This window comes from Pezoporus wallicus, unplaced genomic scaffold, assembly GCF_028554395.1.
Source record: "Pezoporus wallicus isolate ANWC-B61680 ecotype Strahan unplaced genomic scaffold, APGP_CSIRO_Pwel_v1 contig_4191, whole genome shotgun sequence".
Taxonomy (NCBI): domain Eukaryota; kingdom Metazoa; phylum Chordata; class Aves; order Psittaciformes; family Psittacidae; genus Pezoporus; species Pezoporus wallicus.
The window spans coordinates 5,642,992-5,660,426 of NW_026641383.1; the positions used below are offsets into that span (position 1 = coordinate 5,642,992).

Below are 17,435 nucleotides of genomic sequence, written 5' to 3' on the forward strand. Positions count from 1 at the left end.
TAAACTACTCATGCACAACCATGTTCATATACATAAAATGTTCAGTAGTGGTATTGGAATATAGTATCTCACTAGATATATCTACTTGCTTTGTATCTGTATTGTTTATGCAATAAATATCACATTTACATTTAGACGTGGAGCTGGAGTCATACATGCAGTGGTGGTGGCTTTGAGAATGTGACTGCACATTCTTTCCCCAGCAACTTTCCTAGGCAAATCCAGGCAGGAAAATACCACATCACACACATTAACCAGGGCAAAACTTGGTCTTCCTACAAGAAATTATTATCCAGAAGGAAAGAACCCAGTTTGAAGCTCAGATTCTGGGGAAAAAAAATAAGACTATGTTTGAGAACAAATTCTCTAAAGCAGCTGTACTCCTGAGCCAGACAGCTCTCCCAACATTAAAGTGAGTTTGAACAATGGTACTATCAACCAGAAGCTGATCTAATTTAATTTACAGTGTCTGTCTAGGTCAGTGTCATCCTCTCTTCTGTGAGACATGCACGTCACCACACTGGAGAACTGGGGAGTGAACTGCATTGCTAGAAAACGTTATCATGCACCACCAGTAATTAGCAGAGGTCCTGAACCATGAGGGAGTTTTATATTCCTTATGCATTAGCTAACTAGACTCTTCTCACAATCTATGTAAATAATTAAGTTTCCAAGGGTATTGGGCTAGAGGTCTCCACAGGCTATTTACACACTGTGGAGTATTGAATGTGTGCTGGTTTTTTTATCCTTAGTCTGACTGTTCTTGTATCCTGTGAAAGGATTCAGTTCACTTCTCCATGCTTTTTCCTTCTTTAGATGTATTTTATCGCATTCCCTTCCACTTATTTCTTCCCTAAGTTAAAAGTTCCAGTATTTCCAGCCTCTGCTTACTCACAACTTGTACCTTGTGCTTGTACTTGTACCTCCTGTCTTTTTGAAGATCCAAACTGATCTTGGTTTTGTGCTGCCAACTGTTTTGTGGATGAACTTGACAGAATTCAAGACATGCAAAGAGCAAAAGAGTTCTCTCAGCAGAACTGTTGCCCTATCACATGAATCTCTACATTATACGCGTTCCCAAATGAACTTTCAGTACCTATTCTACATAATAAATTACTGCTGCCTGATCATTTCATTTCTAAGACACCAATTCCTTCTCAACCTATGAACTCACTAAATAACAAAAGGGACAATATCTGTGGACCTCACTGTTGCGGAGGCAAGTGCTGATTTGGACTGGCTGTGGATGTAGCTGTTAATGTAAGAACCTACATTCATAGAATGGTTTGGGTTGGAAAGAACCTTAAGATCATCCAGTTCCAACCCCTGCCATGGGCAGGGACACCTCCCACTAGACCATGTCACCCAAGGCTCTGTCCAACTGGTATGGCCTTAAACACTTCCAGGAATGGAGCACCTACTACCTCTTTGGGCAGCCTGTTCCAGTGCCTCACCACCCTCACAGTAAAAAAACTACTTCTTATATCTAATCTGAACTTCCCTGGTTAAATTTAAACCCATCACCCCTTCCTGTCCTATCACTACAGTTCCTGATGAAGAGTTCCTCTTCAGCATCCATTCACAAAATCTCTGCGTGTTTTTCAAGTTTGCCACAAAGATCTACAGGTCTGGGTAAAAGCTTTGCAGAGCTTTGAAATACATCTTCAGTGCATAAGGAGAAAGGTTTGTACACTCTTCCAAGTGCATGGGAGAATATGAAAGCAGTACACTAGACTATAGTAGTCCTGGTTGTAAATTCTGTACTTTGTTGTCTCTGCAACATTGTTGTTTTAAATAATTACTGAATGCTATCTTCATCTTTATATTTAACAGCTTTTTAATAGAAAGAGTAATATATCTTCCAGGAATAAGTTTTATGTTGGGGTTTAAAATAGCCTCCTAAAGCCATACCTTTAAAAGGATAAAAAGATAAAGGACGTGTGTGTCCTAACAGCAGCCATTCCATGAAATATGCTGAGCTAGCTCCAAGACTTAGAATGAGGATAAACCTTTTTCCAGACTAAGCCCCTAACAAGAGATTATATGTGAGCAACATAACCTAGAGGAAAAACTTGCTACAACCTTTTTTTTGTCATAACTAAGATGCATTTACTGAGCACTGCATGATTCCTTCCTTGCAGAGGAGTAGCCTTCTTGATATTTACCCCCTCAAATATATGCTGAAGTAGCTTCTTCCGGCTGGTGTGCTTATTCTGCAAATTTTCTATCAAAGGGGGTTGCAGGGCTTTCTGACAAGCCATCAAAAGCAGAGCGCTCACGGAGCCATTCATGCTTCCTTACTAACTCTTCTGTTGCGGCTTCAGGGGCCCAAATCTATAAAATAAAGATACTTGTAGTTATTTTGGACTGCAAGTGAGGTATGAAGATGATACTGTGAGCCAAATAGAGCTGTGTTCTAGCACTCCTTTCCATCCCAAGACATAGAAGAAAAATGGTACGGCCTCCTGGCGGAAGATACCACAACAATTTGTGTAAGTATAAGCAGAACAGTCTCTAGTTGCTGCCAATCTCTAACATGCCATAGGCTCAGATGAGGGATAATGTAGGAAAGATGATCCAAAGCTAATTGTTCAGAATGACTGACTTGGGCCCAAGATCCTCAGAGTGGAAAACAGTAATTAGTCATAGAGTCACTGATGATGTAGCCTTATTCCCCCGAGACCATTGCAGAAACTGGCACAAATCAAGCTTAGGGAAATGGTAAATAACCTCTAAACAAAATTGCTCAGTCAGCAATGGTCGTGTTCTTCTTTTTAAGCAGAGGGGAAAAAAAAAATATTACTTCTGTGGTCATCTTTCTCTGTTTTTTGGTTATTCTTGAATGAGTATTAACAAGTCCCTAATATAAAAATTATATTTTCAGTATTCTAACTCAAGGAGGTAAATATTTAGTGATCCATTCAGATCAGTAAATGTCACTTAAGCAATCATGGGATAATTAATTGAGAAGGCAAGTTAGAAGTTGGTGCTGGTCCCATGCACAAGGACTCCTCTCCTTTAAGTGCACATAGTGGCATTTGTAATTTTACTGTGGGTCCAATTTAATCCTATTTTAAAACCTGGTAAGGGCTTGCTTTCCATGATAATTTGTTTTATATAAATATATGTGTATATATATAAAGTACACATAAACCTATGCGGACTCTTTAGTTTACTGTTGTTCTAAGGCAATCTCTCTAGCCTGCATCATGTCATCTACAAGCAGCTAGTTGAATTGTGAAGGTGTTTCATCAAATTATTCTGGGTTTTGATCTACAGCAAGGTGTACCTTTCCATTAACATTGAAACCATGCTTGTGTTTTGCTACTGTACATACTTTTCTGGGTTTGAATGTGATGTCCTCTTTCTTGGTAGCACCACTGGCTATCAGAGAATTCAGATAAATAACGCTGTCCTTAAAGGGCTGTGTTGCCTTTTCAAGAATGGATGTTTCTTCATCTGCCAGTGGTATCTGTGAAGACTGAAACAGAAGTTACCAGTTATACATCATGCCCAGAAGCAAGGCACACATCCTACATCTTCAGATACTTCTTCTGTTTTCTGTTTACTGTGGGTGTATTTTTCTTAATCTGTTCAGAATCTGTTTTTCCTAAAGCTTGCTATTTATTTTATAACCAAAACTTGTGACTCAAAGAGGATGACTGTCCTTCTTGGACACTAAAACATTAACTGCTCTTCAAGACTTGAGACAACCACCTAGTGCCACTGGTGATCCCTTCCTGTGCCAGGTCATGGCTAAATTAGCATCTACAATTGTCCTCCTCCTGCCTAACAAAGTCCTACACTATCCCTGACATTCAAATTATCTCTGAAAGGGGGAAACCAACATTTGGCTACTGGGAAATACTTACTACATCATCCAGGGCAAGACTGCTGAAGGACACTTCCAGCAGTGTAGCTACAATTGCATTTTTTCCCTAAATGGCATCCTGGGTTTGACTAACAAGTACCACTGGTAAATCAAGATCTCATTCACTGTAAGATAGCCAGAACGTGGCCACAGAGGCTATATTTGCTTGAACTAGGGCAATGGTAAGGTACTCGAGGCTCCTGGGTATCCTGTAAAAGCATTCAGTAGTACAACAGTCAAACTCAGTGTGGAGTTTAAGAAACAGGGCTCGTGTCAACAGTAAAGAGGAAGGTTAAGAGACAAGATGGGAAATCAGAAGTCAGTGAGCCCAATATTGAATAAAAGAGTTCTGTTAGCAGAATAAAAAGACCTTTCTACTAATTTGAAGGGCCTTGGTCTTATCTGTGAAGAAACAGGTGCTCCCTTGAAGAAATTAAGCTTACAAGTTGCTTGGTATTTACAACAGAGCTGGATGATCATAAACTTCAGGAGGAGGGGGAAAAGAGGAAATATTTTTCTGTGTCCCATCAGTGATACAGGATACAATTCTTAAGTGGGACTGTGAAAGACATGAAGTTCATATAATTAATATGTCAAAATTTCAACCAATGAACAAGTAATAGTACTGGCAAGAACAAGTTCTGGCTTCTGAAAATACTTGAACAAAACTGCATGATTTATAGCTTTAGAGAGACATGGATGGCAAACAAATGAAAGGAAGCAATGTTCTACCAACTATTAGGAAATCAATCCTTTGTTACTATTTTTCATACCTCTCTTTTTGCAGCTTGTTCCTCTGCAGGCTTTGGTGTAGAAGATGCCTTTTGTTTCACAGCTTTTTCTTTCTTTTCTGGTACTTCTGGCAAATTGTCCAGTTTATTCTGGAGCAGATCAATTATTCTAGAATCTGCAAATACTTTAGCAATATCAAGAGGATTCTTTCCTGTATTTAAAAAAATAAATACTTGCATAAGCCATGAAAATGAACCTCAGTCCTTTGCTATTTCAACTGGATAATGAAAACACAGTCAACTGAATTTAATTAGGCCTCTATTTTACTAACCATTCAGTGTGCCAGCAGCATGCCTGACATCATGTGAAGACTGGCAGGCATCTGCACTGTTTGCCAGAAATAAAGCCTTACAGAAATGAGCTTTGAAACCAAGTATTGCAGGAATTCTTGGAGTGGTAACTTTGCTCTTAATGTCCTGACATTTGCAGCTTAATATACTGGTCCTACAGGTTGCAATTTTGACTTCTGAGAGCATTTAGCACTAGGAGATAGCTAGCACAGTACAAGGTTAGGAATGTAGACCAAGTTATTGTAGGTCTCTACCTCTTCCAGTACTTGCTCTGTGGCTGGCAAGGAGTCAAGGGAAAGCCCCATGGTTTAAATGGGGCTGAAAACCTTCAGGGCTTAATAGAGGACAAACTCTTCCAGATCTTATAAGGTGAGATGCTGTGGGTGTAAAGTAGTTGTGAGCCTAAACTGCTGTGTAAATTGGAACAACACAGAAATAATTCCTTCCACAAGCAGGGTTTCACCTAGTAGGCATTTTGGCAAGGAAAATCTCATTATGTAGCAATGTTGCTTCCTCTGGTAGAGCAAGAGCTTATAATGTGACAAATGCTGTTTAATTTACTCCAAAAAGAGAGGAAATAACACTGCATGAGGGATCTGCTGTGAGGAGGTAACACTTCAGTATCAATTTGATTTGTTTTTCTCTTAAGTACTTTTTCTCAGAGAGTAATATTTACATGCTAAGCAGCAAGAAATATTTTAACCTGTGCTGCCTGTGCATAAAAACTAAATTATTTAAATGTGCGGCAGAGTATACACTGGCCACAACTGAAATCTAATTTTCCATCAAATAATATTAAAAAGTAGATAGATTTTATTCATTAAAGCCACTTACAACTGTATATATCTTGTGAGGAGCAACAGACTTCTTAATCATGTAATTAATCATGTTACTTTATTTCCTAGAGGCATAAAACCCAGGAAAGCTGACTACTTACAATAGTGATTCCTCACTGTAGAAAACTAATTGTGCCTCTTACCTTCATCCTGGTCCTGACAGTGATCATAAATTCAGAACACTTCTCAAAGCATTCCAAGAACTTATTTTTGTTTGGGGCTTTTTAATAAAACATGGATACATGTAAGGAAGTGGGCCTGTTTTGGGGATGTTGATACTTACCATTGCTGTTTGTAGCTTGGACATCTGCACCCTCTTCAAGTAAAAAATAGACAATATCCAGTCTGGAGATCTCAATGGCTCTCATTAGTGGGGTTGCATTGCCCATTGCAGGTGCATCCACTGCTGCTCCAGCCTTCACTATCAGTTTGGCAATATCGAGGTGTCCATTATAGCAAGCATGATGGAGAGGAGTCCACATGAAATTGTCTGTTGCATTTACATCAGCCCTACAAAAGAATATGAGAAGGGGCAGATGAAGCTATCTACTGGATACAGGAATGTCAAAACAAGCAATGTTAACTGCCCCTGCATATTCAATGTGAATAAACGTTTTCATATTGCTACTGCTACTCTGAAGCCATTTTAGTATCCAATGTATGGCTTGTCATGGAATATTCATTGTCAGAGTGTGCCTGGGTGGTGATCACATCCCCCTCTTAGCCGACAGTGTCCTTTACATGGAGGTTTTCACAGGTACAGAGGAAAACAGGCATTCAAACACCATAGTCCTTTAAAATGCTGCTTGTGTTTGTGCTTCAGCTTCGCTGATAACGACAAAATACAGATTAAGGACTTCATAAAAGAATGCTTTTGGGCCAAGAGCAGATGGAAAAATTGCCAATTTAGGGAGTTAGAGAAAGTCTCTCAAAATCTGAGCCTTTAGAACTTTTTCAGCCACTCTGTTGCTGTACTACAGATCTGTTTCTGCTCCCAGGCTTAACTGACATGTTCTGGAGGATGCAAGGGCTAGTTTGGATTTGATATTTGCACTCTGCTGCCTTTGGATGAAGCTGAGAGGAAAAGCACTATCAGTCCTTTAGCAACTTGCTGCCTTGGAAGCTTTTGGGATGGGGTCATGCAAAAGCAAGGCTTGGGGAACCACAGCCACAGGAGCCTCTTAAAGGTGTTAAAAGGGAAGAAATACTGTTCCCCCACATCTCTGAAGAGAGCACAGATCATGCCCATGCCCAGATCTGTGTGCCATGTGTGGGTTCAGAGTGGGCCAAAGCCTCATGAGGGGATTCCGCAGTAGTCAAGCAGAGTGAGTTACTTGTGCCTCGTAGTGAAGACAGCCTGAACTGAGTTAGGGTCACTGTCCCATTGGCTCTGGGGACAAAGTGCTGACATCTTTCCAAAAGACATGGAAGGAATGAAAAGGAAGAAAATTATGGAGTTGCTTCCAGGGACAGCTCGTTGTTCTTCAGGTCAGATGGTTAATATTTAACTCTAGATCAAAAGAACAGATTCATCTGTTTTTCTTTACTCAATTTTAACATTTTTCAGTATTCTGCTTTTGGTGAGATGTTATCCCAGTAATTCCCCACGCCTACCAGTTTTGCCTTTGTTATCTTTCAGTTGCTCAGCCCTTGTGGTTTATTTGTATGCACCATTCAGTGCCTTTGTACTTCTCATTATAATATGAAGTTACTCCACTTTCTCTCCCGACCCATCCTCCATGCCTGTACCAATACTTTGCCCCTGAATCCTTTTCGCTAACTTTATTCTATCAGAAACAAACCAATCAAAGGGAACAGCAACAACATAGCACTGACTTAGTATTTTTTCCTGATGAAGCACTGAATTTGCCTTAAGCCCAAATTTAATTTACTTCTGAGTCTTTCTGGAACAAGACAGAAAGTAGATATCACGAATTTATGTTTAAACCTCAGTGTTTTCCACAGCTCTGGATAAATGTTTTGCTTCTATTCGATATGAATTTGTGATACTGTACTGAAGAGGTTATATTGTAAAAAGTATTTACACTCCCATGTCAAATTGAAAGTACCTGAAAGTCCACACTACTGAAAGATGCAAAGCTAAACACTGTCCTGATAACTTTCCTCTCCATGTTTTGACTTCTGCCAATTTAAAAACCTCAAAATTGATACTATTTTAAAATAGTATTTTAATAATAGTATGTCCTGCTGAACCCAGGACAGACTGTTACATTTCTAGGGCTGTTAAACATGAGGAGATGTGACTTCAGTGTTGTCTTGTGAGGCTTGACAAAAGTAGTGGAGACTAATTTGATAGATTTATTTGCTAACTCTTGCATCTTTATCCAAGATTGCCTTGCTCATTTCAGGTGAGTCACTTGAACCAGATTTCCCAAAAACCATTCATCTGATTTTGAGAGTTGAGTTTTGAGGATGCACCATTAGAGACCACAGCTGTGACTGGCACTTTGCCTCTGATCAAAATGCTAACAGCCCAGGCACCCAAAACCTTCAGACCTGGGGAACTTACCTCTTGGCTGTTTCTATTTCCCTGTTAATAATGTGAAAAATAATAAACTAACCCTCTGTGACTCAGGATCCTATGGAACTAACTTTAATATTAAAGTTATATAAATAAAAACCAAACCATGGTCTGTTGTATCCAAATGCTGGAAATTTTTGCTTTTGAAAGCCTCTCCAAAATAGCAATTAAAAAAAAATATCTCTGAAATGATCTTACCCCTTTTCCAGAAGATACTGCACAAGAACTATGTTCCCACTTGCACATGCAACCATCAAAGGTGTTTTGTAATATTGATCTTTTACGTCTATGTGCACACCCTCCTCAAATGCTTTCTGCAGAGACAGAAAGTCTGCTTTTCTGACAAGGTAGTTAATGCTCATGTACGTTTTCCTTGGCTCATCTATGTACCAGGCACGGTCATCATGCACGGGATGGGCAGATGGGTGGTCTCGGTTAAAATGGGAGATGTCAGCAAGATTTTGGATAGCCTCAACCATGTACACAGGGAAACCATCTTCTCTAAGGGGACATGTGCCCTTCGGCATAACACAAATTGGCACAGGAACAGCAACGCCTTTTTTGCCTCTTCTTTTCTTCCCTTTCTTCCTCTTCTTCCCTTTGGGTCCATAGGATGTGATAAGATAATTTTTTTGCAAGTATTTAGAGCCTTTTAAAAAGTCTTCAATGCTGATTCCATCAGCCTGACGTCCTTCATGCATTTCAGCAATAGCTTCTAGTTGTTCAGTGTCCACAAAGGAACAGTGCTGCTGGATAAGGGCTATAAAACTGTCTTTAGTCACCTTCCCATCTCCTTGGTCGACAGCCTCCAACGCCTTGCGGAGGGCAGCCTGGTGCTCCAAGGACCAGTCGTACAGCCTCACAGCCCACTGGGGGTTTTCCTCCTTATCCTCAGTCTTGGACTGTTTTGCAAAGGTCTTCTCAATTTTACGCAATTCTGATACTGCTGCTTTAAAACCACCATCCTTGGCGATGGCTCTTGGTGTCTTTTTTGCCAAGTTTATCCATGTAGGATCACAGCCTAAAAATATGGACACAATTTTGCTGGTAATGCAATGGAATTCATAATTATATAGAAAATCTACAATTAATTATGTAATTATGTATATAAGAGACTTGTACTATATATGCAACTAATTGCTACAGGTCTCCAAGGTCTCCAATTTTATACTGTTTTAACTATAAATGGTGATAGAAGATTTGTTTTCCAAAGGGAGGTTCATGGGGCAACACATGCTTTACTTATCCATCCATTCATGATATGTATAGAAAGGCAGAAATTCAGTGGAAACTACATTTTTTAAGTGGTGAGAAAGGTTAAGAAGAAACAAAGATTAAAGTATCACTTAGTGTTCTATACTCCAACCCTGAAATCTGACACTGGCTCGCTAGCTAAATGTTTGACTCACAAGAACAGAATGCAGGATTTTGCACGGTCCTTTTGAAGTGCTATGATCATCTGCTTAAGTTAGAATATGGTCACAGCTGCTTTGTAGTATGTTTGAATACCCATGGCCTGAAGTTTTCCCTATGACTACAGAGATTCATCTTGTTTAATGATCAGCAAACCAAATATTACATTTCTGTTGGAAGTTTCAATGCAATACAGCTAAACCCAACTAAAAGCAGAACCACTTAAGACAGTCCAGTTCTGACTTATACAAAGCCATGATGTTTCTGCTGCTTCCTTTGAGAAATGTTTTATCTCAGCCACATGTGTATAAATAAATCACAATAGCCTATGTTAGGCACTTCTTAATGAGAATTACGTTTCCCACATGATACCCAAGAGTCAAATCCTTCATAGATGCCCAAATTAAATCTTCCCTTTAGCAAAGAAATAGAATGCACGATAGTTACAAAGTAACTTATTTTTAATGTACCTCTTTGTCCTATGAACTTGCAGCAATTTGCAAATCCTCCCTCCGCAGCATAATGAAGCGGCGTGTTACCATTCATAGCGATCAGGCCCACGTCTCCATTATAAGCTGAAATAATCCTCAGAATCTAGAAAAACAGACAATACCACCAAAATCTGGTGTGTTCCTTAAGATATGGAAGTGTGAGAGTGAGTTACAAATAAATGCAGTATCATATATTCTTAGTTTATTTAGTAAAGGTTTCTCCCATGCCCAACTAATCAATGCACACGTAACATTCCATGTTTTCTGTAGTACTCTGCTTATTTCATGCAGGAAATAGAAACCTTGTTCTGTTGTAAACATCAAAGACAATCTCCATTCCTGTCACCTCCCTGCAGGCCACTGTCTTAAAGTAATTCTGATAATACATGCACAATCAAAACTGCATGATTTTATGTACTTTGAAGACTATTTGGGCAATAAGGAATAAACTGTCTAACTGCAGCCATTTGCATCTGTCCCTCTTGTAATGGTAATGTTTCATCTAAGTTACACAGCAGTGCCATGCTACGTGTTGAGAGAAACAAGGTCTCCAACAGAGCTGTTCACACCAGCCAGCCACACTAGCACACTTGGAGATACCTTTGGCAAAAAAGGCTCTGCAATTATGAAAGAGATTCTATCACTGCTGGATTCCCTTTGATATTTAAAAAGAAGCTGCTTTTGATAGCTTTGATCAGCTCAGATACTGGACTCAAAAAAAACCTAATCCCACCCAACATAAAAAAAAAACAACCAAACAAAAAAAACACCTCAGATTTGGTATTGCAGCAATGCTTTACCACCACAAATAGTGATACCTCAAAAAAGCCTCCTTTGGCTGCAAAATGTGCAGCACTTTGTCTTTCAAAGTCAAACAGGTTAACATCAGCTCCTCTCTCAAGCAGACCGCGCACCAGCTCGAGAACACCTTCTCTTGCAGCTTCCATTAAGACCGTGCGACCCGTAGCCTGTAAGGTAGCAAGAAAGCAATTCAGTTTGTTTCCTATGCTAATTCAGGTTGGAGCAACATGATCTGCTTGTTGCAAGGTGGCATAAAACTGAAGGTTTCCTTTTAGGTATTACCATAAAAAGGAGACCAGACTAATAGTTTCCAAGATGCTTGCAGGTAAACTTTAAGAATCTAACCATAATGCTGCTAATGCATTCATAAAGCATGAATAGACAAATTCCTGTGACGTAGATATATCAGTAGCTTGAGTCTCTTGAATAGTCCTCATGAAAATCAATTCCTTACTTAAGGAATCCTTTGTTCTGCATGTATGTGTAAACATGCTTTCATGCATGTTTACAAAACTTAAAACAAAATCCTATCTCTATCATTAAAAAAGCATAAGGAGCTATGGCTGGAGGAGTGCTAGAGGGAAGACAGGGCAACTGCTGGGGAATTTCACTGCTGTTCTGTCAGGAAAAGTTTCCATTCGAATATATTTATATATATTTCTAGATAATAGAGTATGTTTGTGATCAGCAGTACCTATGCTCTTCATAGTGGCTGACTTGGGTAGATCTGGTGACCTTCCCAAGAACAGAGCATTTCTCAGGTCAGGGATTGCCTGCTATTACCATACTGGCCCACAGCAACACAGAATATCTGACTTGCTAATCTAAGGAGGGCCAAAGAGAGCAGTGAGCCATGGATATTGTCCCACTGAACCATATGCTCTTCCCTGCTACCTGTCTTTCTAGCAAATCATTCCTATTATGTGATCAGATATGTGCCCATCATATTACAAAAATAAAAGCAGGTTTCTCATATTGTAGGTACACTGAGTGCCCGAAGATGTGTGTGAGAGGATGGGAGAAGGATGTCTAAACACTGGGTTTTCTATAGCTACAAGCTAGGAAGTATAACTACAAAACCACAACCAAAGCAAAAGCCATGGGTGGCTTTAAGGGAAAGCTTGAGCTCTTTGACTCAATCAACAGCACAGAGCTGCCATCTTTCAGGTCTTTGTTAAATTAAGGAAATAAACAAATAACTAGGACATTCAAAAGAATGAAAATAGTTTCTTATGACTCGTTCCTGCCTTGATGCTAAAACAGTTTTTTCATGCTAGACTCACCTTTTAGTGAGCATTATTTCAACTCTGAAAACCTTAGAGCACATGGAGGCAAAGTACAAATCAGCCCTGCACCACTGAAGTGCAGTGAACTGCAGCTCCTAAGAGCTGGCCAAGTTACACTTTATGTTTGTAAAATAACTGCACTCTAATCTACAGAAATCTAACTCAGGATATGTGGTTCAACCAGAAGACTTAAATCCCTGCTCCTGCAAAAAGGGTGATGCAGAAGAAAGGAACAGGCATGGCCACAGAGCTAAGCACTTGTCACTGCTTCATCATTTCAATGTGAACATTTAAGGTTCTATAGTCATCTGGTAACTATTCTACACTTCTCTATATATGTTCTTAGTTACAGAAATATTCATACTGGGTTTCCTGCACTGGGATTTGCTCCTCTTTCCATAAAATTCAGGCATATTTCTTTAATATCATGAGCTTGTTCACAGGCTTGTAGAAATACAGGCTTCCCATCAGTGGTACAGTTGTTAACATCTGCACCAGCATCCAAGGCAATCTGTGTGCAGTGGTAGTGCCGTGTTGTAGGTAAAAGGCAGTAAAACAGAACACCTGCAAAGAAAACCAGCAGGGATTATGGTGCAATACTAAATTAGTAGAAAGGTTACTTAGGCTGGGAGCTTCACCGCTGAACACACAAAATCCTTCAGTAGAGACCCATTCACTTCTCTGAGGGTACATACATGCAAAAAAGACTTCTAGTTTAGGCAGGGCCTTTGAACTTCTAGGAGTAAATCATGATTTAGTATGACAGGTCATGGGAGGAACACAATCCTCCATCACAAGTTATCTTTCAGATAAGCATTAGAGAGACCTAAAGGCATAGACCTATAGGCATAGACTGCTCAGGGAGAATTATTTCCATCAAAGCTCTTATGGCACAGCTTCTGCTGAGCTGTAAGGATTACCCTCAACCACGGTTCCCCTCTATGGATGGCACACAACATACATAGCAAGTGTGCAACACAGGAAGGGGTCATTTTATGGTATTTCTGGTCTGATAAGGTTCCCTTTTACTTACCTTTCCCTTCATTATCCACAACAGTCATGTCTGCTTTAGCTTTTACTAATATATCCAAAATGAACTCATGGCCTAACTCAGCTGCCTTCATTGCTGCAGTACGTCCCATTTTGTCCTGGACATCTGGATGAGCTCCTTGCTCCAGCAAGAAGCTGCACATATCAATGTCGTTTTTCATGCAGGACAACTGAAGGGCACTATATCCTTCCATAGGCTCTGTGAAATTAATGAGATTTGGGAATCCATTCTGGACCAGCTTTTCTATTTGCTTCTTGTCTTTTTGGTGAACACACTGAAGAAGTTTGTACACCTGTAAGTTTCGAAGTCTGATATCTACTGGTAACATCCTGGAATAAGATAAAATGGCTTCTTTGAAGGAAGTAATTCCTACATAGAGAAAGAAGAAAAAATGTAAACTCAGAGATGAGATTATAATTACATGCCAGTTAGAACAGGAATCAAACTACATTCAAGGCATGAAAATATCCACTTTAACTTAACAGAGCCCTAAGCTTTGAGTGAATTTCTCTCATTTTGTATACACAGCATATGTAGAGCCTATATAAACACATACAGCACTTTGCAAAATTGTCCTTTCTAATCTTCAAACTGTTATGAAGAAGTCTCACTGAAGGTGAAAATTAAGTTAAGAAACTGTAAGGTAAGTGCTTTTCATTCAAGGAACTGTTATAATCTGCAATTACTTGGAAGCTTAAGGGGAGGCTGAACATCTGTCATTTTAGTACTACAAAGAGAAAAAAATCACAAGTCACACTGTTCTCTGTACTTGCTGAAACATAAAACTGATACTAGCATCACCTCATCGGTATCTGAGCACCTTCCTTTTTTGGTAGCTGATGCATGAACTTCCTGCTGCACAACGTACATAACAGAGTAAACTGTATTTCTCTGCAGCAAATACTCTTGGGGAAAAGACAAAGATGCAGACAATGGGGCACTGGCCTGGAAAAGGTTCCCCCAGGTGACAAGCTGACAAGCTTAAATGTTCTCTCATATTCTTCTTATATTTCCCACTACCCCACAGCAGTAAGGAACTTGGGTTTACTTTCAAAACCTGGATCCTTTCTTCCAACTGTTAGTCATTATTTACAGCTGGATATCACACATCACTTTTTTGGGAACTCCTTTAGATTAACACTTGCCTTTTCTTCCCTTCTTTCTCCCCCTCCCTGAAGCTGCAAACACTGAAGAAGTTACATTCTCCATGGAAATAGGCTAGTAATGCTATAGAATGTAAGCAGCATTGGAGCTGGTAAAATATGTCAGCAACATTCGAAGAAGGCACAAATGGAGATAATACTCAATGCACGTGGATTTATTTTATGGATTATCCTTGTGATTCAGAAGAGTGCTAGTGCTACCTCTTGTACAAACATGGCAGTCTCTGAAGTACAAGCACTCAGAATCAGGATGTCCTAGAGTGCCGTGTTTTCCAGAGGGTGAGATGACACACTTGCAAAACAAAGTGTGAAACCAAAGTGAAATAAGTATGTGATTAGATATTATTTGTTCCCCACAACCTTCAACTCATTCAGGACGTGAGACTGACAACACACCTTATACTTACTGCATGCTTTCCTTTTTGCTCACAGAGCACTGTATTACACTCCATTACAGCTTTAGCCTCAGTTCAGCCAGATCAGTTTTTTCTGGTGCTTCTGAGATGTTTATCATGGTATTACTTTAATACTTCACACACAGTAACAAAATCATTTCCGTATGCATGAGCAAAAATATCTCCATTACAGTGATGGAGTATGTTGTTATCACAATTCAGCCACCAGCAAGATCCTACCCAGTTTAAAGTCTTTGCTTCAAAGCTTTAAGAACCAACAATTTACATGAAAACAACTGTAACATTTTAACTGTGACAGGTAATATGAAAGTGACTGGATCAAGTTTTATTAGAATTTTCTACAGTAGCAGAATCCAAATAAAACAGGTGGAATTAGAAAGCTCTACCCAGTCAGGTGAAGTTACAAGCAAGTAAAACAGGCTTCTATAATGAAAATATCACTGCAGCATCTTGCAGATTGTCATTAAGTAAATACTACCAACTGTATATACTTGATAGAGTTTTTATTATTTAACCTGTAACAGATGTTTTAATGAAAAATGAGGGACTTTTAATGTGGCTTTGAGACAGGCATCCTCTGGGGAGGGCTTCATGAAGCTATAATCATAAATCCCAAGCTTGTAGAATCTGCTTAGCAACAATTTTATCTGTTGACAAACATCAGCAGAATCGCTACCTTCATTCTGCCAGCTTGTATCATTGTTTTGGTTGAGAGCAAGAACTCATTTCAAATTCAGATTAATCCTTTTCCTGGTAAACCTACTATTAAGAAAATCATTTCAGTCAGATCCTTGTTTTCTCACAAAGCTTTCATCAAGGTATGCTGCTGGAGAGGGAAGGTCTGGTGGCCAGTGCTCTCATTCAGTGACTGTCTAAGCCTGGTGCCTGACTGCTGCTGTTGGAAGCTCTTAGAACTCCTTTTTTAAAAAGTTTTCAACATTTTTCAGTTTAAACATTTCAAGTTGAAAACATTCCTTCAATTATCACTATTCACAAACCAGTAAAGGAAATTTTCATGTGTTTTATCTTCAGTGAGAGAAAATAGCTTAGCACTTTCTAAATTTAATCCATTTGCCTGCTGGCCACAGAGATAAGCATGAGCCTTATGTGCCAGCATAAAAGAAACCAATGTCGTAACAGTGTCATGCTATATTTACAGCTTTATATGAATAATTGCACTGGATTTTTGGCTGTGACTAATGTTTAATAGGAATGATGAAGCAAAATCTTCCTAAAACTGAATTCCAGTTTAATGAATAGCCTATAATGCTGAGTTTTCTCTTGAGCCCTTCTTGGTGTCAACCCTTAAGAAATGCTTTGCCTTGGGCAGAGGTCATAGCTTAGTGCTGAGTGAGAGTAGTTTCCATGGCACCTCCTGTCTGAACTGAGCTGGTTTTGATGTCATGTTGAGATACAGCCCTTTGGAAAACTTGGCCCAGTCCTGATCACTGTAAGGACATTCCTGAGGTTATGGCTGGATACTCAAGATGGATGGATTGATGAGTCAGTGGGTGGATGGGATGTGAATTTGTTTCAGGTTGCCTTGCAACTTCCAGTCATAGAATCGCAGAATCCCAGACTGGTTTGGGTTGGAAGGGACCTTAAAGCTCATCCGGATTCAACCCCCTTCCATGGGCAGGGACACCTTCCACTAGAGCAGCTTGCTCCAAGCCCCATCCAACCTGGCCTGGAACACTGCCAGGGATGGGGCAGCCACAGCTTCTCTGGGCACCCTGTGCCAGCGCCTCAGCACCCTCACAGTGAAGAGCTTCTGCCTAATATCTAATCTCAGTCTCCCCTCTTACAGACACTTCAGTACTCATCCACACTGGATGTAACAGAGCCCCAATGGCCAGCAGCAGCAGCAGGCAGCCCTTGGGGCCAGACAGTACCTGGCAATCAGGTGTCTGAGCAACACCTGCTGGGACAGAGGCTGCTCCACACCAGGCTCTGGGCTGCTGGTGAGAAGGTGCTGCTGTGCCCAGGAGCAAAGAACAGGGTGAGGGACCAGTCCCATGAGCCTGAAGTGCTGAGAACCCCATTAAAGCCAGGTAAGGGATAGATCTGGTGTTAGCTGATTTTTCTTGGGTTGCGACTCAGAGGGATGGGTGGCTTGTGGAGAAGACTGGCTTTAATGGGAGAGAAACTGGCTGAAACGGGCAGAGCTAGCATTGACCTGCTCTTTACTTACACGGTAAGGACTTCTTTGTCTGACCATGCAGGAACACAAAGTGAGGTAACTTCCAGCCTGTTCCCCTCTGAGAGAGGCGTCAAGCACAAGGGAGGGTGCTGATGTCTAGCGTGGAGTATTACCTTCGGGAGTCTGAGGCACAGCAGCTCTGTGGTGCCGCTCCTGCCGTACCCTCCTTCTTTAGCTGGGCCTGCATCACCCGCAGTGCCCCGCACTTGCGTTTCTTGCCCAGGCGTGCCGAGAGGCCGAGTTCAACCCTCACAACCCGCCGGCTCTACCCCGGCCCCTCTCG

At 40.4% G+C, this 17,435-nt stretch overlaps 1 protein-coding gene across 4 annotated transcripts; it reads right to left on the bottom strand.

The window, feature by feature from the left end:
- Nucleotides 1-2,096: 2,096 nt before the first annotated feature.
- On the bottom strand, nt 2,097-14,432 carry ANKEF1 (ankyrin repeat and EF-hand domain containing 1). 4 transcript variants are annotated; one of them, XM_057423448.1, is made up of 9 exons: nt 13,356-14,432; nt 12,687-12,886; nt 11,054-11,203; nt 10,215-10,338; nt 8,530-9,352; nt 6,073-6,299; nt 4,645-4,814; nt 3,338-3,481; nt 2,097-2,334 (listed from the first exon to the last, which is right to left on the bottom strand). In XM_057423448.1, the coding sequence occupies exons 1-9, from the start codon at nt 13,699-13,701 to the stop codon at nt 2,209-2,211; spliced, it is 2,310 nt and encodes a 769-aa protein (XP_057279431.1). In that variant the 5' UTR covers nt 13,702-14,432; the 3' UTR covers nt 2,097-2,208. The 4 variants fall into 4 exon arrangements, with proteins under 4 accessions (XP_057279431.1, XP_057279432.1, XP_057279437.1 ...); XM_057423449.1 differs by having other exon boundaries at nt 2,098-2,334; nt 11,150-11,203; nt 13,356-14,430; XM_057423454.1 differs by having other exon boundaries at nt 2,098-2,334; nt 11,150-11,203; nt 12,764-12,886; nt 13,356-13,518.
- Nucleotides 14,433-17,435: the final 3,003 nt, after the last annotated feature.

What these genes read in the sequence shown, in the direction of transcription:
- ANKEF1 (XM_057423448.1), bottom strand. Translation starts at nt 13,701, where the DNA reads ATGTTACCAGTAGATATCAGACTTCGAAACTTACAGGTGTACAAACTT. An exon ending in TGTGGATAATGAAGGGAAAG is followed by an intron (nt 12,887 to 13,355) that starts GTAAGTAAAAGG and finishes TTTTCTTTGCAG; the next exon opens with GTGTTCTGTTTTACTGCCTT. An exon ending in AACAAGCTGCAAAAAGAGAG is followed by an intron (nt 3,482 to 4,644) that starts GTATGAAAAATA and finishes CTTCTGTTTCAG; the next exon opens with TCTTCACAGATACCACTGGC.